The sequence below is a fragment of the Lucilia sericata genome, unplaced genomic scaffold, assembly GCF_015586225.1.
Source record: "Lucilia sericata isolate MDLA Ls3-8-SP2 unplaced genomic scaffold, ASM1558622v1 Contig000396F_arrow, whole genome shotgun sequence".
Lineage (NCBI taxonomy): Eukaryota > Metazoa > Arthropoda > Insecta > Diptera > Calliphoridae > Lucilia > Lucilia sericata.
Genome location: NW_023994414.1, coordinates 216,476 through 242,739, shown reverse-complemented (window position 1 = coordinate 242,739; position 26,264 = coordinate 216,476). Strand labels below are relative to the sequence as shown.

Sequence of the window (26,264 nt, the reverse complement as noted above, 5' to 3'; positions counted from 1 at the left end):
TCGTTGATTGTGTACAGTCAGCTGTTTTTGCGAACAGGATTCTTCAATTACGCACTCGATGGCAATTTTGTTTCATCGAATGTCGTCGATTTTATCATGTTTTAGTAATCGCTATTTCTAAAGAAAATAACTATATCTGTGAATCATTCATTAGCAGATGAGTTTGCTCTTGAAAGTTTGTCTATAACTAGTTCCAAGAATGACAATATTTTACAAATTCTTTAATTTAAATACACTCTTTAGAAACAGTGAGCAATACTCTAGAATAATATTTATCTAAGGACTATAACATGTTGCTATTTTAAGCGTTTAATCTGAAATTTAATGGTTCTTAGTTTAAGAACTGTAACTCGAATTTTCTTTTGTAACAAGTCTCTCAAATGCTTCTAAAAGTGAAGAACTTTTTTAAATTTTAAAACCAGTCTACGTTTGACTGGCGAGATCTTATGCTTGAATTCAATAAAGAATAAAGCTGATAACAAACCAAGTAACAATATGGGAAAAGCATAGAACTCTTCTCTAGCGCTCTGTTCTAGAATTACAGAAATACTTTTCATTTTTTAAAGCAAATTCCAAAATGGTTTTAATTAATTTAAAATTTAATAAAAAATTTCAGAATTTAATTAAAAAAGCAGTAAATAAATATGTATTATTATAACAACTCCTTGTTCAGTTGTTGCTTATATAAGAAGCTTCCTGGAAAGAGTAGTTAAGGAAATATAAGAAAAAATTCCGTTGGAAATGCCTTCATGCTGAAGGAAATGCTATCTGAAACAAGTATTAATTATTTCATTTACTTTCAAGAGTGATAGTTCATTAGTTTTAGTATATTTCAGATTAGGGAATAAAACCGAATGTTAACTTCAGTTGTCTACCCACGACAGTTGGATTATCGATCCGGATTGACTTGAACCACAACGTGAGCAAAAATTTACTATTGTGATTCTTTCGTAAACTGATTATATACAATAGATTGTAAATCGGTTTTATGTACCGGAATGATCCGAATTTATCGCCCAAGGGCTGTCAATACACAACTATATAAATGTGCGTGCGAATTTAGAAAAATGGAACAAGAAGGAATAATTTTAAAATGAATTATTTTTTTTTTCGAGGCCCTCGAAATAGGTGATTGTTTTTGAAATGATTTCATATTTTAGGTTTATAAATAAGAAATAGTCATTCGGGTCTAACTCCTGCAAATAGGGCTTAGCAATTTGTAGCTTAATTTATGGATATTTGCCATGCACACTTTACATGTTCATCTTTGCATTGTCTTTATTGTGATTAAATTCGGCACTCATCCTAGGGAAAGCTTTCTCATACCCTAGTGAACATTCAAAACTTAAACACGTGAGTCATTTGTGATGCACATGGATCCCAAAATCTATAGCAGTTTCAATCTCCGATCGGTCAACACCATGTCGTGGATTTTTTCAATTGTCTCGGTAGTTAAGCCTATAACTGAGCTTGTACAACCACAATTGTGGTTTGAGCAAACAAAATTTCGAATAATTTTAATACGTAGCCTACCAAATTTTGACAGGAGTCCTTTGACAAATGTTTGTAACTAGGGGCAGTGTTGCTCCTGTTAAGAGTTCTGAAATTCAAAAAGTCAGAGACTTATTGACTTTTCCTCGCAACATTTAATGAAACAAATTCGAAACTTTAGAAAGTTTAGAAAAAAAATTCTAGTAAAAATTGAATAGTATTACTACAAATACATATTTTATTTTTCTTCAGAAAATGGTATTACAGAAAGCACAGGATATAGTAATTATTTTTTTTATTCGATTCTCTTTAAGATAAAAAAATTAAAAATAATGACATACATTTATTTACATATTAGAAATACATATCTTAATATATCTAATTTAATAACATATATAATTGAGCTTCTTTTAAGAAATATTTAGTTATTTTAAATATCTTAGTACATATTATGCATTAAGTTTACTTTTAATAACTAGTCTATATTATATATATTTAATTTATATAGAATTAATTTAATTTTTTTGGCACACATTTAACTTTTCTTTTTTGACTGGAAGATCTTTTTTAATATTATATTCTTAAATTTGAGTAAATTTTAAATTTCCTTCATTTCAGCATCGTTGTCAGCATCCTCTGTTTCATTGTCCGTTGTCAATCCGTTTTTATTCTCAATAAAATCTTCAAATTCCATTTGATGATCTTTATCATCCACACGCTGATCCTTAATATTATCACAAATCAACATTTTCTTATCTTCCACATTATTATCCTCCTCATCCTCTTCGATTTCCTTCACTTTACAAAGGTTTTTTGTTGTTAGTTTAGTTTCCTCTTTAACATTCAATTTATTTAATTTTTGTGAACTTTCTAATTTGATTGAAGACTTTTTATCGTCAGTATTTTCAGTTCTTTTATGGGATTTTTCCTTAATGGTCAATGGTGTAGTTTCGTTGGCATTTAGTTTGGCCATTGCTAAAGCATTTGAAATTTTTGATGCAGCCAATTTACTTTCAAAATCCATTTCACCATAGTGTGGACTTTGACCATGTGCTGCTCTCAGCAATGTTAATTGCAATTCACGATGTTGCGGTGATTCTTCGAGTTTGATTTCTAATTTTTCAGTCTGTTCCAAGGGTGCTGCAGGCTCTACCGTTAATGGAATTGCATGATGATGATGTGGTATATGACGATGATGATTATGACTGTGATGATGGTGGTGATGATGACGATGATTATTTTGTGTTGTTGTTGTCTGTTGTTTCGCATTTGTGCCATTATCCATAGCCTTTGTATTATTTGATGATTTGTCTGCAGTGGAAACATTTAAAGCACCCCCTCCTGCAGCTGTTGCATTGCTGTTGTTGTTATCATGCTTTGTGCCTGCAGCATTTTTCGAGGTTTTCTCTAGTATTGCATTCAATTGTTTTTTGATTTTTGTCGTTTGTTTGGCGGTTAATTTTGCACTTAATTCATTTGCAATATTTCGTTTACTTTCAATATTACTGTTGCTGTTGCTACTACTATTTGTGTTGTTAGTGTTGTTGTTGTTGTTGTTGCTACTATTGCTGCCAGGTGAATTGTGTGAATTCTTTTTTGTTGCTGCCACTACCATTGTTTCAGCATTTGCTGATAATGTTGTTGTGGTTACTGAACCATTTGTTGTTGCCGGTGTTTTGCCATTTCCATTTGTATTATCTGCTGTAGTTGTTGAGGATGTAGATGTTGCTGATGATGTTGTTGTTGTTGCTGTTGATTTACCATGATTTGCCGATTTTACTTCGGCTGCCTCAGAGTTGGTGACATTATCTTGCCGCTTCCATTTAGTACGACGATTTTGAAACCATATTTTAACCTGAAAATTAAAAATAAGGAAATCAATTGAAGTTTAATGAGTTTAAAATTGCGGGAAATAACTTATTTTAAATATAAATTAAAGTATTTATCAAATATTTAATCAAGTTAAACCAAAAATGCATACGTATATACGAACAATTTTGATTAATTTCTGACAGGAAATTAAAAAATCTATTCATTTACCACTTAATTTAGAAAACACTTTATAGTATTAATAATTATACCCTACACCACTATAGTGGGGAGGGTATTATACGTTTGTGCTGATGTTTGTAACACACAAAAATATTGGTCCTACACCCACCTTTAAGTATACCGATCGACTCAGAATCACACAAGGACGAAGCCTATGGTTGAAATCGGTCCATTATTTCACCTAGCCCCCATACAACCGTACCTCCCGATTTGGGCTTTTTATGCCATAATTTCGTCAAATATACTATTATCTCTCTATAAATTGGCACAAATAAGTTTTATATAAGTATAAATGACACTGCAGATTTTCGTAATGATCGCCCCATATTTGACCCTAGCCCCCATACAAATCCCCCTTCAAAAATTGTCTTAAACGTCTAAAATTGACTTGTAACCATTTGTATCGCAATGAAACTCAACATAATTATCTATTATTTAAAAATATAGCCTTTTCCCAAATTTAATGAGGATCGGCCCATGTTTGACCTATACTCCTATATAAAGCCTCATTTAGAAAATTTGGTTTTTATCAATAAATTGCTTAAATACTTTGGAATTAAGGTAAAATTCAACATAAAAGTTTCTTTGTGAAAAATAAAAATTTTTAAAATATACTCATGGTGTAGGGTGTTATATGGTCGGCCATGCCCGACTATACTTTCCTACTTGTTTTTATTAATTTAATTTTTTCTCTCATGAAATCAACTGAAATCAAAAATTCGTTCCACACTAGAAAGTATTTTTTTCAAAACTGTAGGCAAAAATAAAAATTTAGCAAATTCATACATATTGATGTAATTTAAAAACCAATTAACTTTTTTCCTTCAGCATATATATATTTTGCGACACTCATACTTATGACGCTTACGCAAAAAAAAAAAAAAAAAATAAATTTAATAAAAAACTAAAACCGCTATAATAAATTTAATTAAAAATATTCTATATTTAATCTGAAGATTAATGCAGCTGCATATTTTTCGCACTTAATGTAATAGAAAATTTACTTACTATTACAATTAATGCTGCAAACATTTTTTGCGTAAATCAAATACGCTAAAAATTTAAATCATCTAATAGCTAAATACGTATTTTCCCATTTGACTATAATGCTTTATACTGGTATAAGATATATAGTGTATAAATCGTGTATCTACTATATCGTATTAGTGTATTTGGCTACCGTTTGTAATAAGTACAACTAGATATTTGCTTGACTGACGAGATTTGTAGGTTTTCTTCTCTTTCTCTCAATTGCAGTGCCACACAGGTGCTTTAAGGTATGTTATCATGACATTTAATTAAATTAAACAAAATTAACATTTATTTAATTTCAGAATCGAAACTGATATATGTATATTCGGTTTCATTCCCTTGTGTCATTCTATCTTTATTTTCAATTAAATGTGTCAATCCATTTTTATTCTCAATAAAATAATTCAATTATATCAGCCGATAGTTCTCGTCCAAATTACATTGATCCTTAATAGTATCAAAAACTATTATTCCTATATTTGTTATGAGTTTCATGACGGTAGATTCCAATAAAAAGTATTAGCACAACACTTGCTAAAAATTTCCATGAATTCTTGGATTTATTTTAAACCACTAATAAGGAATTATCAAAGGACCTTTGGGTCTACCGATAACATATATCGTGTTACCCCAGAATTTCTTGACCAATGTTCAGGGCCACTTTTCAGAGATCCTAAGATTATTTGGGATAAACCACTATTAAGGAAATCTGTGACTACTGATTCCGTATATCGTGTTATCCCAGCCCCTCCTTAAAATTCCATAATGACCACAAATCCTCTCCAGAATTTCTTGACCAATTTTCAGGGATCCTAAGATTATTTGGGATAAACCACTAATAGGGAACTATCAAGGACCTTTGGGTCTACCGATACCATATATCGTGCTATACCAGCCCCTTCTTAAAATTCCATAATGACCACAAATCCCGCCTAGAATATAGAAATTTGTTGTTTTCTTTATTTTTTTTATTCTGAAAATATTTCAGAAATATTGGATATATGATTTTGTTAACCAATTATAGCCTTTTGACTGTTAATTGGTTAACAGTGCACTGTTAACTGCAAAAATAGCTATGTTAAAGAATTTGGTTTGCGTTTTTACTAGTTAAATTCGAATTTATCTTCACACTCTCAACAAAGCCATATATACCTGCGACTACTTCTTTTTTTAATATCCTGGACTTAAACTTTTCATTTAGGGACTGACTAAATAATCTATTATCAATAAGTGATAACTATTCCAATTAAGTATTTACAACCAATTCAGATTATAAATTATGTACACTTTATCTTTCAACGTGATTCCTGTTAGTTTAATTAACACTCTTGAGAGTTTTGCAAAAACCTGGGGAATTTACACTTCAATTTCTTGATCACCTAAAACAGGCGGTCAAAAGAATGTTAAATCGAATAAACTGTAACTACTGTCACTGACTCTAGACTACCACTAAATCTACTTTCTTGCTAATATAACGTGCCCCGAATCTTGATGCTGTAGATCATATTTAAACCAGATTTTGTAGCCTGAGGTCAATGTTAAGATGAATTGCCTGTTCCTCATTGGTTATCATACCATTTTTTAAACTTTGGCTTAGATACGATAAAAACTATCTATTAGGCAACTTTAGGAACTATCTCTTGAAGTCTCCAATTATTGTATAGTTAAAAAAATTTAAAGTATACACTCTTTCAAACTTCTCTCACTCATTCCGCTTGTTGGGTGTTTAGTGAATTGTGCATTTTCGTACATGTACGTTTGCAATAGTGTCGCCATACATTAAATATATGCTATATAGTTTGTTTATATTTGTTGATGTTGGTGCTGCTGCTTTTTCGTATAATTTTTATATCTGAACAATTTTTCATACTTTTGACTAAATGAAAAACGAAATGTATGTTGCCACATTAGAGTGCCGCCAAATACAATTCAAGTATTTGCATAAGATTTCTTTTAAGCATTTTTTTTTTCGTTTAATCGTAAGAAAGCAACTACAAGAAATAAAAACTAAAAACAAACAAAATCATGAAAGACATGACAACAGTTGAAATAATTTTGTGATACCTTGCTTGTCCCAATTGCATTGCCAGCAAGGCAGTCAACGAGCCAGCCAAACAGCCTGCCAGACAGTCAGTGAGTTGCTAGTCAGCCACAGCAGGCCAGGGTGGTATTAAGAAGCCAGCTTGACTGCAAAATGTTTTTATACTTTCTTCGCCTTTACCGCTCTTTATTTAAATTTAGCATTTTACTATCTGTTGTACTAAATAAGACCAACAAAAGGCGGCAAAAGTCACATTTTATGTTTAATATAATTGCTTGGGTGGTTGCTAAAGGAAGTGTTAACAATGGGATGAAAAAATTTGCAATAGTTCACTTATTCTAATTAGGCTATAAAGATTTTATGGTTTAAATTAACTAAAAAGTAATAGCTTAAGGACTTGGTAAATTAAAAACTAGTTTCATTGCTTCTTGCTGCAACCCACTGTGCAGTTGTAGCTTCACCAAACATTAGACCACTTTAAATGCTACATTTTTGGGCTTTTTCTTACTTTTTTTTTGGAATATTAGCAAACTACTACATAATTCTAGCAGTGCTACTGCAGCGGCAGCTGATGATGATTGTGCTTGCAAACCAATTAAAATTCAAAGAACCATGAAGGCCTGTTTATATAGAATGTTTTTATTTCTCTTTTTTTTTTTTTTTGCTGCAACTACTATTTGAACACAGAAAATTAAGAACATTTTTTCAGAAGGTTCTTTATTTCTTTCTTTATACACATTTTCTTCTCATCTATTCTGTTGGAAAAATACAACTTAAAAGAAAGAACAAATTACTTTAAGGTTTTTATAATTGATGTTAAGCAGCAGTAAATTAATGATGCTTCTACCACAGTTACTGACGACGACGACGACTGACTTTAAGGCTGAAGTTATAAAGAATTTCTTTTTTACTTTTTTTTTTTGATGGTTTTGTTGTTCTTGTTATTATTGCTATTGTCCAGCTGTAGAAACTATAAAGTTTTAAATATTGTACAACAAAGTAGAAACAAATATTTCAAGTATTTCCTTTACAGTTATAAATCTTTTTGTGGATTTAATGTAAACTTTTCGGAAATAAAGAATTTGGTGAAATAAAGGAAAAGTTGTATTACAAAAAGAGGTAAAAATAATGGCTTTCAATGGTTCTTACTAAAAGGTTATTAGCTTTTGTAATATCACATTCAAATTTGATCCTTGTCTTAAAAAGTATGTACTTTGTAAAAGTCAACCACATAACACGATATCGAAGGATATGTTGGAAGAATTATTCTCAGCTCTTTCCTCGTCATAGAGGTTTTAACTTTCTATATTGACTGAAAAAATTGCAGAACAAATGCCAAAAAATTTAACGAACTGGGATGTGTATCAAATTTTTGTTGTTGCTTGACTGTGGCCTATAGTTCTTTTATGTGAAAAAATCTTCGTTTAATATAGCTGTCGCTGAGTTGATTATCTTTGACTGATTAGGTCTCGGGTCGCTTCGGAGCAAAGATCCAATTGTCGTGGGAACGGGATCAAATTGGTAATATCAGAATCTATACCCACAGCTAAGGAATCTACGAGACTATTGAAGGTGTTCTTAATTTGTACCTTGAATGCTGAGTATTTATCATTAAGAAGGCGAACATTTTCGGTCTATGGTTTTAGCCATATGATACCAAGGGAACTTGTACCCTTGGACTTTGTACTGTTCTAGTTATTGGAGAGATCCTTTAGGGATTCATAAAATGGTTGTGGATGAAATCCAAGTCGCTGGAAGAGTATATTGGTTTAAGATTAACGCATGGTGAAATCAATATTTTGGGACAAATTTGTTACATATTGGATCTTTTATCTAATTAATAGCAGCCTACAGAGGAGTGACTGCTGGAACTGTATGTTGGAAATTAGTTTACATTACAAGGTCAGTATGAAGATTGAATCAAGGGTGTGAAGGATGAGAATATGTCAGATGAAAGATTTGTGTGACGTGTTGAATGTTGATGGATGTATCGTATTCCTGTATGTGTTTCACCGATAAAAAGCATGGTCCGGTATTCGCCATGTACCAAATTGTCATCTGAGGGTTCTTTGCCATTCAGAAAAGTAACGGTAGTTAATCGCTACTATAGTTGAGGTCTTAGACCGTCAATATATGCGTTTATGTAAATCACAGAATTTATTCTATAATAAATATGGCGCCTAATTGGCAAAAGGCAATTAGGGCGATATTAAGTGATAGAATTAAATCTAAGGCCGTATTTGGATTGTAAGAAAGCTTTAACTGAATACTCTACTAGTGGTTAGGTTTGCATCGTATGAGTACCAGGACACTCGGGAGTAGTCGGCAACGAAAGGGCGAATGTAATAGCTTTAAATGGAAGGGAGCTCGAGGTAGTTAACCTGACGAACGCAAAATCATTCGACACAACAAAAGCTGAATTAAAAATATGCGTGAGGGACTCCCATAAGGCCTCTTGGAATAATGAAACGATGGGTAGAACCACAGAGCATTTTCTTTGCCACTGTCAGGCATTCGTCGAAGTTAGATCCAAGTATCTTGGAAGTGATTTTATTCCAGTGACTAACACTGATTGGAAAATTCTTAGGAATTACGTCCAGGGAACTGAGTTTCTGAACATTGAAAAATAATACATTCAGTGAAGAATTTTGTTTTTAATAAAAAGGAGCGGACAACAGGCCCGATAGTGACTTAGGTACATATACATCCGCCTATCAACCTTTCCTAATCAATTAATTCAACTTTGTCTTCACTTTTAGAAAAGGATACTGTTTATTGTCTCCGAATAGTATATGATTCAGAGTGGAGGGTTTACGATTACGTTCAGGGACACGGAGTTAATATAGATGGTCGCAAGCATCATATGGTTAAAACATGACCATAACTCATCGATTACTTTTACGACTCATTCATGACCTGTTTACAAAAATCCTAATTATGATTAATCCAGAAGAGTCTCTAAAATTGTGCACATATAAAACAATGACCTTAACGGTTCATTTGCGAGTCCATTACAAAAATGTTCTTGTTCAGAAGACTGGTCATTTTGTTAAAAATTGATCAATTTGTTGGAGTGTCGTAAACATGTTTACACCATGATAACTTGCCGAAATGATGGAGGCTACATTCAGGACGTTAAGAATCATATTGCGAAGAAATTAGCATCGTCTACTATTCGTCATCATTGGTGACTATTCAGAAAGTATTGCTAATAAAGAAAAATCAAGATAATTAGACGATTGTTTGGCATCTCGAAAGTTCGAAAAGTTGAGACTCTTGATGACTACATGGCATGACGTGTTAATAGGCAAATAGTACCTATTAACACGGTGTCCTAGGGTGACCCATATCAGAAGGAATTGACGTGTATCACACGTACTAATTCTTCTTTTGAAGAAATATTTCGTAAACTATTGGATAAACAAATGCGTTTTTTAATTGATTTACAGGTGGGATCCCAGAGTTGGACACCTCGGGTCAGTAAATATTTCTTTTTGAATAGTTAAACGTTTATTTTTCATCTACTAAGTAATTTTCATTAACTAATTACTAGAGATTTTTATAAATTTTTAATTTTTTTAATAAACTTTAATTTTTTATAATAAATTCTAACATTTTATTTATTTTGCTGCTCAAATAAGAAATAATCAGGATTATTCCTGCAATTTCAAAAAATTTCTAAAAATATGGAAAATTTTGATTGAATTATTTGAACGAATTTCAAGTAAAAACTTATTTAAATTTGTTTTAAAGAAATTCAAATTATACATTTAACCTTTCCTCTTAATACCCATAATTCTATACTTGCTTTCCCGAATAGAGCAGATTATTTTACAAACCTTTTAAAATCAACACTTAAACATTTTCCAGCAACAAGTTTACGTAGAAGCTTTTGGGCTTTTAAATTATTATTCCCTTGAGTTTAGAGATTTTTTTTCTGTTTTCTTTATTATGAATTTTCATTTTTCCTTTTTGGCCATAATACAATCTGTTTGTGCCTTGTTGGATATACATATATTTTTTTAGATTTTAACGATGCGTAATTTTCATCTTATTTTTCGTTTCACTGCATTTTTGTTGCAAAAACAGTTGCAGCAGCCTCAACTTTAATGGCGAACAATTTGATTTATGTTTATCATCACATTATTTTTTCATACTTATTAAATGTTTATTAAAGTGTAATTAACTTAAAGGCTTTAGAGGTAATATACAAAATTCTTCAGTAAAAAGTTTACGTAGCATTTGTTGTATGTTCTATAATTAAATGTCTGCAATAAATTCATGTGGTTGGGGATTTTCTTTGTTGTGGGGAGATACAAAAATGTATTTAAATCAGCACTAATATTGAGCAAATAAATAGAGATTTTAGTATAAATAAGTAGACAGTTTAATTACCTTAAAATAGATTGATCGTAATGTGATCAGTCGAGATCTTCCCGGTTTCGTAAACTTTATAATTTTTAAGTGTTTCCTTCTTAAAATTCATTCAAAATATGTATTAGAAACCTTTAATTTGCTTAACGCAGAAAAGTAATAAAATTGTCCTACAGACTGTAATGCATTATTCTTCCATTACAGCTAATACATTAATGTGTCTCCATTTTTCTTTTAAGTAAACTCTATTCTATTTTGTATTGCATTAAAATTTAAGTGTAATTAAATAAAAAACCAAAACTCTTTAGAACTTGTTACACTTGCATTTTAATTGAATTTATGATTCATAAAACGGCTCATAATTTTAAATATATCTGCCGTAACACAAAACTTTTTGATCTGACATCATTTTGTATTTCAATTAAACACTCAACATTGTGTCGCCCAAGAAAAAAAATGGATTTAATTAAAACAGATTAAATGTAGTAAAAATGTAATTACACCAACACAATAATATATCTACTTTCATCGTGAAATATTCTAAAAAAATAATGATTATTATTAGATTTATTGTACTTGATAAGAGTATGATTAGTTTGATCATTGATTTGTATTAGTTTATTTGTAAACAATTTAATATGAAATCATCTGTAAAAACGATAATTTTAAAATTCGGTGAGCTTAGCGCGTTTGTTAACATTTAGACAACGGATGTGTATAAAATTTAGATTTCGACAATGAATTGTTACAATGTTGACAACGCAAAGTAGTGTTGTCCTAAGTATATATATACTTTGACAACAGATGTTATTGAAAAATTATAAACTCTTTGGTGTCAATTTGGTACCAGGCGTGTATATTTCCTTTTCCCTCTGTGTAGATCATTTGAAATATATATAGGTAAAACTATAGTTTTCTTGAATTATTCATATCTGCAACATTTATGGAAAGATTTCGTAGGTTTTAAAGAGCAAAATTTTCGAAAGCATATCTGATAGAACTATTTTTACTATTGATCTAAGATCTGGACCACAAAGATGTTTCGGCCCTTCAGAAAATAATTTTCAATATCTCAAACATTTATGGACTGATTTTGCTGGTTTTAAAGAGCAACATTTGATTATAAGTTTTACATGGACGGATGGATGGACAATATAAAATTTATTAAAAAAGTGATTCTCAGCAGATTGGTAAACTTAAGGTGGGTGTATAGCAATAGGTCGATACAACACAGGTTGTGAATATGTCTATAGTTTATGAATAGTATTGTTTTTGTTCTAACAGTTTCGTTATTGTTGGAGAACAACTTTCAGTTGATACAGCTATTTGCTGAGATGTTTATCTGCGGTCGATTTGGGTCATTGTGGGAAAATAGTCTATTCATAGGTGCTGCTGCCGAGCTTAATGTTGGGAATGTGTAGTTAGCGAAAGAATTGGAATAAAGAATAAATACGGGCTATGAGGAGCTCTACCCAAATGTTTTTCTCTTTGAATTTGTCGGATGAAAGAGTTGATCGATTGTTATTTGTATTGTTATTTGTATTGTTATTTGTTTGCTATCGATAAAATTTCCTTCTTCGAAGTGCTTTAGATGATTACCTGCCGTGTTGGCCTATCTCACGGTGGTCTTTTTCAACCACTGAGTGAGCTTTGTGACGACTCACCACCGCCCCTTCAATCTTCAATGAAGAAATCAGGTGGCAATTTCTGTACAAGGCTAAGCCGGTCCATGTACAAGCACTTTCAAGTTCAAGTGTTCGAGCTATCTATCTCTGACCATTGCTGCCCCGTTGCTTAACTTCCGAGATGTAAAACATCTCTTCCGTTTACAACCACGCAGAGACGTAACCGGTAGACCGAAGTACGAATCCATCAAATAAGCCGAGACTTTGTTCTTACTTACAGTGACACACTGTGGTAATTCTGATATGAACAGAGTTTACTCTGAACATATCTGGACAAGGAAGGAAAATTTAATGGTATCACTTGTGTGTGATACCTTTCATCCATCATCATTCAACCCAGCACACTTCTCATTTATCCGACAGATTCATAAGAGAAAAACATACGACACACTCATTTAGGTATACGGGTGGAATGAGGCCCGCATACCTCTATATTCATCCCCTATCATATACAATTGACACCAGCTCATTTCCAACGCTTAGTCCCACAGTCATTCCTCTATGGGGTATCTGTTGTCATTCGGCAACAGCACCGAACATATCCCGAAATATTGACTTTATCTTACATCAGTCCTTTAACCGCCACTTACTCTCCCCGCGAATTTGGGTTTAAACCACAGCCACTACGTGGATCCCGAAGGAACCTCAACCAACTGACCAGCCAGGACATAGTCTTGCGGACAACTGGCCGCCCGTAGTACCAGATTATGTGGTTCTCTGGTTAGACCCCATGTCAACTCATACCAAGGACAAGTCGAGGAGTGAAGTGGCATCACCAGTTTATAGTCCCGGCAGACTAGAGGTACTGGTAGCACCTCTATACCCCCGGATTGCAATACACCAAGATGGGATCTATCATCAAGGAAACATGCCCGGGGGGAAATATCCGAGGTATATGTACATAAATTATGTTAAAGGTTCTAGTAGAGTAATCAATTCAAATTTTAGAACACGATATCTCCAAAAACTGATGTGAAGTGTTCAGCGCAGCTCAGAGAAGTTAACGTTAATCATTTGTTAGCCTGTGTTTCTTAAATACTAGATACTCTTAACAAATTTAAAATTTACATTACATTTAATAAAAATTTCACTTCTTTTCTATAAAAAAAATGTAAAAACAATATCTTCAGAATTAAACACATACAAAATCACATTAATGACATTAAAAGATTAAAAAAGCATTTCATTGAATAAATTTATTACAAATAAATATGTAATTAATAAATTGAATACGTTGTTTAAATCCCATATCGTTACAAAATAATTTCATTTTAATGTCTGATGAACAGACAAACCCCAGCAGACCGGACCAAAGCAGAACACAAACACATTACATACAATAATTGCAACTCATAATCATTATAATCAATTCCACTTTCAATTATAATTTCAATTTTACATTAAACGAGTAAGAGAAGTATGTATTTATACAAATATTTTTATTCTTTTTTTGGTTGGTTTTCCCATTATAAAAGTTTCATTTTCACTGCAGGTCTGTCTGTGTCTATTGGTTTTATTTATACAATTTGTAAAGTGCGTATTTCTGTCTGTTTCCGTATGTTTCTTTTTTTTCAGTTTAAACATTTAAATAATTACATTTATTTGTTAATTTTTCTTTTTTTCGACATACAAGTAGTCCTATAATAGTGCTTGGTCTCGTGGTGGCGATATTGTTTATTATTTTAAAAGTTGTTACCATATAAATGTCTGCCACACCATTAAATCCATTAAATGTACATATTTTTGTTGTTGCTGTTGTTAATTTTGTATTATTTTCATTTATTTATTATTATTTTTTTTTGTTAAACATTTTCATCATCATTATCGTTGTTGTAGTCGACGTCGTGGTATTAACAAAATGAAATAATGAAAATGAAAATGTGAAAAATGGTAATAAATATATTGAGTGTTTACTTTATGAATGTTCAAAAACATCAGAAATAACAACTGCAAAGAAATATATATAATTTTTTAAATGGCCAATAAAATAAAACAAAAAAAATTAAATAAATAAAGTGAGAAGTTTGAATAGATTCGTATTTTGTAAATGCAGAAGGTTTAAATAGTTTATTGTTTAAGAGAAATTATTTAGTTTCTCTTTTCTATGATCGTTATTAAAAAAATCGGAAAGAACCATTTGAAAAATGGTGGAATTGAGGGAAATAAAACTAAATTTTGTATGATTTTTTATTTAGTCATAAGTTTAAAGTTGTTTATTATTGTAGCGTACATCAGAAGCCGATAAGATGATGATCTTTATTTGGTGTAGTTGTGATCGTGTTCTGAAATTGATTTAACACTCTTGTCTTAACATTTGACATTAAGCTTTTTACAAGTTTTTTTTATATATTTTTGGTCCTCGAGTTGAGTTAATTAATAATCTTGTTTTGATGAAGTGGTAAGTTCTCTTTGGTAGTATATAAGACTTGGATAATAATTAAAGAAACGGTCCCTGATCCTCTATGTACAGGCTTACATAATGATAAGTGCAGTGCTGATCGTGTTACATTTCTGCTGACATATTTTTTCATAAAACTCTCATATTATGACATGGACTTGATGTAATGATCATCAACATCCTTAGAAAAGAATGAATGCAGATCAAGACTTTTCATGTTGATGATTTTGATCAGTGTAGTGGTGTTTTTGTCAATAAGTGATAAGTGGTTTGTTCTTTCTTTGCCATCTTCTAGGCTGGCATTACCTTAATAGTCGAAGTATTTGGTGTTGATATATATGTTGATCGTGTTCACTTTTATACTGACAATTTATTTCATTAATATCATGTCATGACATTTACATATATTTATGACTTCGATTTAATGCAGTGATCGTCAACACTCTTAGAAAAAAATGATCGTTGGTGTCCACGAGTCCCCTGGTTTGATCTATCTTTGTCATTATCTAGGCTGGCCATGCATCTGTAGCAGTAGTATTCAGTATTGTTACGAACTTGCTCGTGATTCAAACGCTTTACTGTGTTAGAAAAGGACACTAGGTTTCCCTTTAGCGGATCATGTGTATCTAAATTTTTGTCAGAGATGCTCTTATATGAGTTCTCTTATCGGACTTGTGAAGTTTAAACGTGAAGGTTGTCAAAGTCATCGTTCCAGGAGATTGGTTTTCATTGAACGGTAGATGAGATTGACATTATAACCAAAAATTACCAGAAATTTTTCTCAAATTTAAAGTCTAAAGTTCAGGAAAGATTGCTAAAGTCAATGTTTGACTATAGTCTAGTTAGTATCTGTGACCAAGAACTTTGGACGTTTGTTTTTCTGCTCGACATTTTGTCAATTTGTTTCTTTGCGTAGAGATAACGCAGTTTAGTGGAGTAAAAGCAGCAATAGAATACCACCTTGAGAGAACCGCTTAGTTCTCTCTAAATATCAGTTAGACGAGATTGAGTTTTTACTCAGCTTCGAAACTTAAATAACCTGTGGTTTTTCTCAAATTTCAAGTCGATATTTTAAGGAATGTTGGTTTTAAAAGCACTTAACATTGAGAAAGGCTCCTCTGAGCTGAAGTCATGGTGGCAAAAAGGCAACTGAACTTAAAAACGCTCATATAAACTCATTGTATCTCTTAACATTGACATTGAGATGAATGCTTTTGCCTGTTCTTGATCTTACCCTTTGGGAGCTCCACCTATCCTAGACTAGTTTAAGAACTAGTCCAGACACTATTCCAGGAACTAGAATAGAATACATTGAACTGGATCATACCCTATCCAGTGTGCCAGTCTATAGACTAATCAATGAACTGTTCTATTAGCTAATCTAATGATCGTGCTCTTATGTCTCTAGTTCCCTGGAACAGTACACTAGTCTGTGAACTATTCTAGGGAACTGTCTGTGTACTATTCTAGTGATTGGTTCTTCCACTTTTCCAGGGACTAATCATACACTAGACTAGTCCATATAATATTAGGTATTTGCCCTTAAGACCCTTCTAAAGACCAGTACATTCACTAGTCTGCGGTCCTGTCCATATACTAGTTTAACGACTAGTCCATACACTAGTTTATTGACTAGATTGTTCTATTTACTGGTCTATAGATTGGTCCATTAACGAGATCATCCCCAATTTCGAGCCTAAAAAAGTGTTAGCTCTTTACAAAACTAAGAACAAAGGTTTTAAGAATTGAGTTATATCAATATAAACATTAGAAAGAAAACTTCATTTTGGGGAAAACATCATACATTTAAAGCTCTGTGTCTTTAGCAACAAATTTGTGTTTGGCTCTTTTCAATAGCATTTGTTCATATTATGGACTATGAATATTTGTGTATATAGCCTGCAAATAGTTTGTTTTTTTCCTTATTGTAGTACATGTTGATATTGTTATTGTTGTACTGAGTTTTGTTGTATGTTATTTTACGCACATTAATGGTTTTTCGAGTTAATGGCGTGTGGCATGTTGCGACTCATCGTTTAGCAGTGGTTGGCTATTATTTGTTTATTTACATACATATGTATGTATATTAACAGCATTATATATTTACATACATATTTTAATACTTTATACGTGCAACATTCGTATTTAAAACATGCATCATCATTACATTACACACAGACTTATGCCATAATGCATTTTCAACATTATTATGTGAATGTGTATAGGTATTGTGTTTACTTTCGGTACTGATTATTGTATGAGTAATTTTTAATACAAAAATTAATTATAAACATTTAAAAGATCATATATTAAAAAAGTAAATATAATTAAATGCATTTAATATGTAAACACTTAAAAAATATATATAACAAACATAGAGTATGTGTATATTTTTAAAATTCATTATTTTAATTATTGCAGGACATCAGTGAGTGAAATGTTTGCATTCTTTAAATTTACATATTTTTAGCTTAAACTTAACATGTAGTAAACCAAATATCTTTAAGTTTTTTCTGCCAGAGTTAACAATAATTACAAGATTTTGTTCTCCTTTGCCTCTGTATGGTTTATAAAACTATTTCAGTTAATTAATTATACGAAACAAATCGATATATATTAAATGTATTAAAAATTTCCATTAATAATAATGTATAAAACACATTAATCCCTCTACAATTCCAATCAATCCATCCATCCATCCCTCTAATAAACAATATTATGAAGCAAATTATTATAAATAGAAAAAAACAACAAAACTACTTAGAATATACACATGATAAAGATAAATAAAAAAATAAAATCATACTTCTTAAATGCTTAATTCTCTACGATTTTCATTTGATTCAATTATAAATTATAATTGAAATAATACTCGTAACAATTGCCCACATACTGTCTATAAATATTTTAAATAGCATTGTTAACAATCTGACAACTGTGCCCCGTGTTGGTGGTGGCAGTGAATGCTAACAGAACGGTGCGGTATGTCATGATATGGTATGTGTGGCGATGGGGCCAAACCCCAACTCAACATATGTATATAGAGAAAGAAATACAGATAAACAGACAGACAGACAGACATACGAATATACAAGGAATGAAGACTAAAAGACACAACAATAATTATTTTGTGGCACAAGAATACCCCTTGAGCGACAACGTAAAACAATAAAATAACTCATTACTGACTGGTTGTTTAACTGTATTGTCTTTCGATTTCTAGGAGAATGTTGAAAATGTAAAATTAGACTGCTGCAGAATTGTAGGGAGAAAAGAATTGCATAGTAAGGATATCTCTTAGAGAAGTCCTTTACAATTTGTATATCTTGAATACCCCAATCTCTACCTCACAACGTTTGTATTCTGTGTTAAGATCGGTTGTAGGGGTATAAGATCTCTTTTTCCATTGCCATGGGTCTACTCAATTGTCTACTGTTTCGGTTTGTGACTAAGAATAGGGGATCTATAAGTCTAGAATGTCAATGTCTGCAGAAAAGCTAGAGATGGTCTTCTTGTTGCTCAATGTTCTTTCAAGCTTAATTATAAGATCAGCTCTTGCTTGTCAGGTTTTGTACCTAAACCCCTCTTATAAATAGACCAAATAATTTTATCTTCCAAATCATTTTGCATCCACCCAATTATCATAACTTAAAGGTGACTCAACAATAGTACATTTCAAAATTTGCTTTGACTTCAATTTTCTTATTTTTCTGTGTAAGATTTTAATTATAAATTCTTAATGAATTTATACAACCAAAACAGAAAAACGAAATTATGAAAAACAGAAATAAAATTAATTAAATAAAACACACAATAAACACAGCATGACTATAAAATATTTAAAAACAGATTTTTTTCCCTAAAAAAAAAGAACAAACATTTCATTTCATCATCATCAATATTTTATTCAAATTTAAAACACATCTAACCAAATAAATAATATTATATTTTTTTTTTTTGAAAATTCAAAATTATAATTTAATGTTGAATCGAAGAAAATTTATTAAAAAGAAAACATTTATGAAACTTTTTTTTAGGTTTTTCTGTGTTGTTTCAAACAAATGTTTGCGTTGATCGATGTATTATTTTGAAAGCATAGAATTTTGTATGAAAAAAAAAAAAAATAAATCCTCATATAAAAAACATAATGTATTGTTGATTTTAAAATATAAAAAAAAAATTCTTAAAATTTCCGTTTATTTTATTTTTATTTTTTTTTTCATGAATGATTCTTTTTCTGATTGTTGTTGACCACAGTATATTATTTGTAGAAATAAAAAAAACACACTTAATTTTTGGTTTTGTTTAATAAAATATTTTAAAAGTAAGTCAGTCACTTTATAATGCGCCACCACACTTGTTGCTTGATTGGTTTAAAACTACAAAGACTATTCGGGTGTTTTTAGTTGTTGCAAATGTTGGTAACATTTCGTTGATTTCTGCTGAAAAAATTCATATTCGTAAAACTAGAACAGAACTAGAACTAGAACAGAACTAGAACAGAACTAGAACAGAACTAGAACAGAACTAGAACAGAACTAGAACAGCACTAGAACAGAACTAGAACAGAACTAGAACAGAACTAGAACAGAACTAGAATAGAACTAGAACAGAACTAGAACAGAACTAGAACAGAACTAGAACAGAACTAGAACAGAACTAGAACAGAACTAGAACAGCACTAGAACAGAACTAGAACAGAACTAGAACAGAACTAGAATAGAACTAGAACAGAACTAGAACAGAACTAGAACAGAACTAGAACAGAACTAGAACAGAACTAGAACAGAACTAGAACAGCACTAGAACAGAACTAGAACAGAACTAGAACAGAACTAGAACAGAACTAGAACAGAACTAGAACAGAACTAGAACAGAACTAGAACAGAACTAGAACAGAACTAGAACAGAACTAGAACAGAACTAGAACAGAACTAGAACAGAACTAGAACAGAACTAGAACAGAACTAGAACAACTAGAACAGAACTAGAACAGAACTAGAACAGAACTAGAACAGAACTAGAACAGAACTAGAACAGAACTAGAACAGAACTAGAACAGAACTAGAACAGAACTAGAACAGAACTAGAACAGAACTAGAACAGAACTAGAACAGAACTAGAACAGAACTAGAACAGAACTAGAACAGAACTAGAACAGAACTAGAACAGAACTAGAACAGAACTAGAACAGAACTAGAACAGAACTAGAACAGAACTAGAACAGAACTAGAACAGAACTAGAACAGAACTAGAACAGAACTAGAACAGAACTAGAACAGTACTAGAACAGAACTAGAACAGAATTAGAACAGAACTAGAACAGAACTAGAACAGAACTAGAACAGCACTAGAACAGAACTAGAACAGAACTAGAACAGAACTAGAACAGAAGTAGAACAGAACTAGAACAGAACTAGAACAGAACTAGAACAGAACTAGAACAGAACTAGAACAGAACTGAACAGAACTAGAACAGAACTAGAACAGAACTAGAACAGAACTAGAACAGAACTAGAACAGAACTAGAAACAGAACTAGAACAGAACTAGAACAGAACTAGAACAGAACTAGAACAGAACTAGAACAGAACTAGAACAGAACTAGAACAGAACTAGAACAGAACTAGAACAGAACTAGAACAGAACTAGAACAGAACTAGAACAGAACTAGAACAGAACTAGAACAGAACTAGAACAGAACTAGAACAGAACTAGAACAGAACTAGAACAGAACTAGAACAGAACTAGAACAGAACTAGAACAGAACTAGAACAGAACTAGAACAGAACTAGAACAGAACTAGAACAGAACTAGAACAGAACTAGAACAGAACTAGAACAGAACTAGAACAGAACTAGAACAGAACTAGAACAGAACTAGAACAGAACTAGAACAGAACTAGAACAGAACTAGAACAGAACTAGAACAGAACTAGAACAGAACTAGAACAGAACTAGAACAGAACTAGAACAGAACTAGAACAGAACTAGAACAGAACTAGAACAGAACTAGAACAGAACTAGAACAGAACTAGAACAGAACTAGAACAGAACTAGAACAGAACTAGAACAGAACTAGAACAGAACTAGAACAGAACTAGAACAGAACTAGAACAGAACTAGAACAGAACTAGAACAGAACTAGAACAGAACTAGAACAGAACTAGAACAGAACTAGAACAGAACTAGAACAGAACTAGAACAGAACTAGAACAGAACTAGAACAGAACTAGAACAGAACTAGAACAGAACTAGAACAGAACTAGAACAGAACTAGAACAGAACTAGAACAGAACTAGAACAGAACTAGAACAGAACTAGAACAGAACTAGAACAGAACTAGAACAGAACTAGAACAGAACTAGAACAGAACTAGAACAGAACTAGAACAGAACTAGAACAGAACTAGAACAGAACTAGAACAGAACTAGAACAGAACTAGAACAGAACTAGAACAGAACTAGAACAGAACTAGAACAGAACTAGAACAGAACTAGAACAGAACTAGAACAGAACTAGAACAGAACTAGAACAGAACAGAACAGAACTAGAACAGAACTAGAACAGAACTAGAACAGAACTAGAACAGAACTAGAACAGAACTAGAACAGAACTAGAACAGAACAGAACTAGAACAGAACAGAACAGAACAGAACAGAACAGAACTAGAACAAAACTGGAACTAGAACTACAACAGACAAATTGTCTATAGAGAAAATTTGTTTGAAATCTATTTTTTATAAAGAAAATTGCTTTGCGACAAAAATTATAAAAAGTAATTAGAAATTACAAAATTAATAGGAATTAAAATTTTAAGAAATTTTTTATATAGAAAATGAATTAGCGACAAATTAATTTGCATCAAATTTTCTATAATTTGTGTCTGTATTGCTCAAAATTTACACGCTTCTTTAAGAAAAAAAAAGTGGTAAATGAATTAATAATTTTTCGCTTTTATAACTAGAGCATTTAATTTTTTTAATTATAAAACAAATAGCGTATCGAATAAGCCAACCCCACCAACAATAATTTAAAATTACTTTTTTCAACACTTAATACAACTTGTGTGTATAATCAAAAAGACGTGAAAAAATACGAAACTTAAAATTTATTAAGTGGCCTGCTGCCGACCGCCTCTTTTTTGTTTTGTTCTTAATGTGGTTTTTCTTATTTTTAATTTTTTTTTTTATCAAAATATTTTAAAAATAAATTTCTCGATGCCATAATAGCGACTAATATACTTTTCTCATTAAGTCGCTTTTACGAGTATACAACAATAAATCATAAATTTTAAATAAACAAAAAAGAAACAATTTTTGTTTTTAAATTGAAAATTAAAAAAATTTAAACATAAGTCATTTACACACTCACATAAATAATAACAACAAAAAAGTCTAAAAATTTCAACGCCTCTTAACAATTTCCTTAAAATTTTCTTAATAAAAATTAAAGAAATTAGGTTAAACGAATTAAAAATTTATAATAATAAACTATTCACAATTAATCTTTAAGCTGAAAACTGAAAGTGTTATTATAAATTTAAAAATGTTTTGTATTTTATTAAATGCCAGCCATTAGCCCTGGCATTTCCCTCATTCTATCAATCTATATATGAACATCGTTTTTCCTAATTATCATACCCAACTCATTACAAATTTATCAATCATTGCATCACATTAACACTCGTTGTATTATTCATACAAGTTTTTCTTTTTTTCTTTTTTCATTTGCTTTAATTAATGTAAAGATTTGTGAAAGAAATGTAACACAATTTTGAAAATTAATTAAAAAAAATGTTTTTTTTTTGTCTAATTTTCAATATTATATTTTCTAGCAGTTTTCTTTGCCATTTATTTTTGATGTGTTTTCAATTTTAAGCTAATTTTTAATGGTACTGTAATGCACTTTTTTTGTAATGTAATTGTGGGCCAGATTTCATTAATGTTTTCAAATTAATGAAACAATATTTTAGTCAAAAGCAGTGATGAACAATAAGAGGAAGGAAATGTAATAAATTTAATTGAAAAATATTATTATTGTACAAAAATAGTCGTAAAAGATTTTATAAATAATTTAGTTCCACTCTTGTACAATGTGATAAGATTTTCGTTTTTGAAATAGATGCCTGGGCCTAGGAATCTATATTGAAAATCAAGAAACCAATCACAATACTAGTTTCCAGGCAGAAGTTAGTCCAATAATAGAATACTTATGTAAAGTGGATTGAAATACATGCAGAGATTGACATATTTACCGATAGTCAGAAGGCAAGTGGTGATAAGGTTACATCTAAGACTGTATTGGATTGTATGAGGACCTTAAACGAATAACTTTCTAGAGGTGAGGTTTGAATCATTTCAGTAACGCAGTTCACTCGGGAATAATCGGCAATGAAATAGTGAATGTACTTGCTATAAAGGCTCTCAACTATACATACGAATATAGAGCATATTGAGAGGACAGAGTCGGTCTAATTATATTTTTTCGCATCCTATATTAATGTTATACTTGCTGAGTCCAGGGAACTGTATCCTTTACTAATTGCAACAAATGTAGTACATTGCAACTTATCGAAATTAGATCAAAATATCTTGGGAGTAATGTTGACTCAGATATTTCATCCCTTAGGAATAATGAATGTAGAAAATTTGTATGGAACTGCGTGTAGGAAACTGAGTTAATGAAAATCGAACGATAATACCTTCAAAGAGCTCTATATATACAACATTTTTTCTGTAAAGAAGTGCACAACATTGCCGATAGCGGCCTAGGTGTAATCTTACGAATCTGATGTAGTAAAGACCCTTTCAAGATATTCCAACCCAACACTAGTATGAACACAGACTCACGAACAAGCAGTTGTATACTTGTTGAATATACATTTTTCAAGGAACTGCATCTTTTTATATTTTTTTTAATGATTTGATGGTAAATTTTGGACCGATCCTCCTAAGATTTTGGTTCCAGTAAAACTTATTATGTCGAATATCAATGCTTTCTAAGCCTTATATGAAGGCTTTGATACAATATGGTCCGATGCTTATAATATTTGACAGAAAGATTTTAGATCCTATAAAACTAGTTCATGACGAATTTTATCAATATACTGGTATTTTTAATGTCATTCTATGACAAAGGCCGTTTATAGGAGATAAGGTCAATCATGGACCGATCGTTAAAGAAGAGTTAGAACAATGTACCTATAAAACTTGTTTATGTCGAATTTTATTGCTTTTCTATAATTTTGAAGAAGTTGTTTATAAAGGGGACCTTATATCGGGGGTAGGTTAATTATGAACTGATCCCAATTTTTAATTTAACAGTGAGATTTTAGTTCCTCCAAAACTTATTTATGTTGACTTTCGTTGATTTACTGGGATTTTGAATAAAGTTATGAGCTTTAAAGCAATTTTGTGAGGGGAACCTTATATGGGAGGTTGGGTCAATTAAGGGCTTTTCTCCATAAAATATGGGGGAGATATTTTAGTTCCCCCAAATATTGTTTAAGTTGAATTTCGTTGCTTAAATTTTTTGAAGCAAGTTATAAGAGTTAAAGTCATTTTCTGAAGGAGAGCTTATATGTTGGGTAGGGTTAATTATGGGCCTATTTCCAAAAAATTTAGCAGAGAGATTTATGTTCCCTCAAAACTTGTATATGTCGAATTTCGTTGCATTGCTATCATTTTGAAGCAAGTTACGACCCTCATAGTCGTTTTCTGAGAGGGACCTTATATGGGTGGTAGGTCAATTATGGACCGATTCTCGTAAAATTTGGTAGGGAGATTTTGGTTCATATAAAACTTGTTTATGTGCAATTTCATTGACATACTGATGTTTTTAAACCAGCTATGACGGTTTACACAGTTTTTTTCAGAGGCCATTTGTATGGGGGCTATGCGAAATCATGAACTGATATGGCCCATTATCATATGATATGGCTAGATCGTCTTAGAATTTAATAAGGACCCAGAATATATATACTTTTGTGGGTCTGTGACCAACATTTCGATTTGTTGCAAACGGAATAACAAAAACAATATACCCCCCATCTTTTTTTGATGGTGGGTATAAAAATACTGGTATCATAGTTACAAATAACTTGCTCGAAAGCATGTCTGACAGAATTATTAAAGATTCGGATTTCGCAGATATCTGGGGTCTTCTCAATACTGATTTTTACAAACATACAGACAGGAAAGACTGACAGACTGACGGACAGGCAGACAGACGGACACAGTTTAATCGACTCCACAATTACAAACGGAATATGTATATACCCTTCTCACGAAGGTGAAAGGTATAAAAATGTACAAAATATATCGAACCAGTAAAAGTTTAGTATATGGAAAAGTTTTAGTATATGGAAATAGTTAAAGACTTGTCCCCGATTTTTGACGAATTTGAGTGTTTTCGGTTAATGAATTAAAATATGTGGTCTCAATTATGAGCATCATTTTCAACATAACCTTTTAATGTCGCCCCTTTTGGTTTTTTGTTATTCCTTTTCCCAAATCTTTACATTAGATGGCGTTAAACTGTTAAAAAAATACGTTTCCAACATTTTACATTCTGTCTGCCATTTTTATCTTCCCATCTGTTTTATGGCATTCCTATTCAAGTGTATGATTTAGGTCCAAAGCAAACAGCCACAAGTCTGTTATGAATTATAAGTTATTAAAAGAACAAGGTGTTTGTATTTCATTCCCCTACAATCTATAACTTACTTCACAAACTGACACCCTGGCCCTCTTACCATTTCGACATATTGGATTGTTGTCGTATGGCAAGAAAAAGTATCTTTTGGTTTTACTTTTTTGTTCATTTTACCCATTTTGAAATCTGTTTACATTTTGGCATAATTTAAATAAATTTCATAATACTTTGCATTCATACTCACTTTAGAATATCGTACACAAAAAAAATATTGTATTTTTTTATACTTTATAGAGTCAATACAAATGGAAATGAAAATTAAGTGAAAAAAATCACAAAACAGCGGAGCAAAAAAAAAATTACTAATTAAGTGCGTGATTTAAATAGAATTTCATGTTTTTGTTTTCAAAACTGACAGACAGACGGACGGACTTAGGGACAGACAGACAAAGAAGCAGGCAACATTTTTGTAGAAAAAATGATGTGGTTGGTGTGCTCAAGTATGCAGAGTAAATATGTTGTGATGATTGTACTTTT

General features: G+C 31.4%; 1 protein-coding gene and 1 long non-coding RNA gene across 3 annotated transcripts in view; one reads left to right on the top strand and one right to left on the bottom strand.

Moving 5' to 3' along the window:
• The window catches only part of LOC119604455, a 156,957-nt gene that overhangs the window by 11,431 nt on the left and 119,262 nt on the right, over nucleotides 1-26,264 (top strand). The window lies entirely within an intron of this gene.
• LOC119604453 (putative mediator of RNA polymerase II transcription subunit 26) overlaps nucleotides 1,770-26,264 on the bottom strand; it is a 143,558-nt gene continuing 119,063 nt past the window's right edge. For both annotated transcript variants that reach the window (XM_037957077.1, XM_037957078.1), the window contains one exon: nucleotides 1,770-3,346. In XM_037957077.1, the coding sequence (XP_037813005.1) occupies nucleotides 2,090-3,346 (1,257 nt within the window). In that variant the 3' untranslated portion in view covers nucleotides 1,770-2,089. The remainder of the gene's footprint in view (nucleotides 3,347-26,264) is intronic.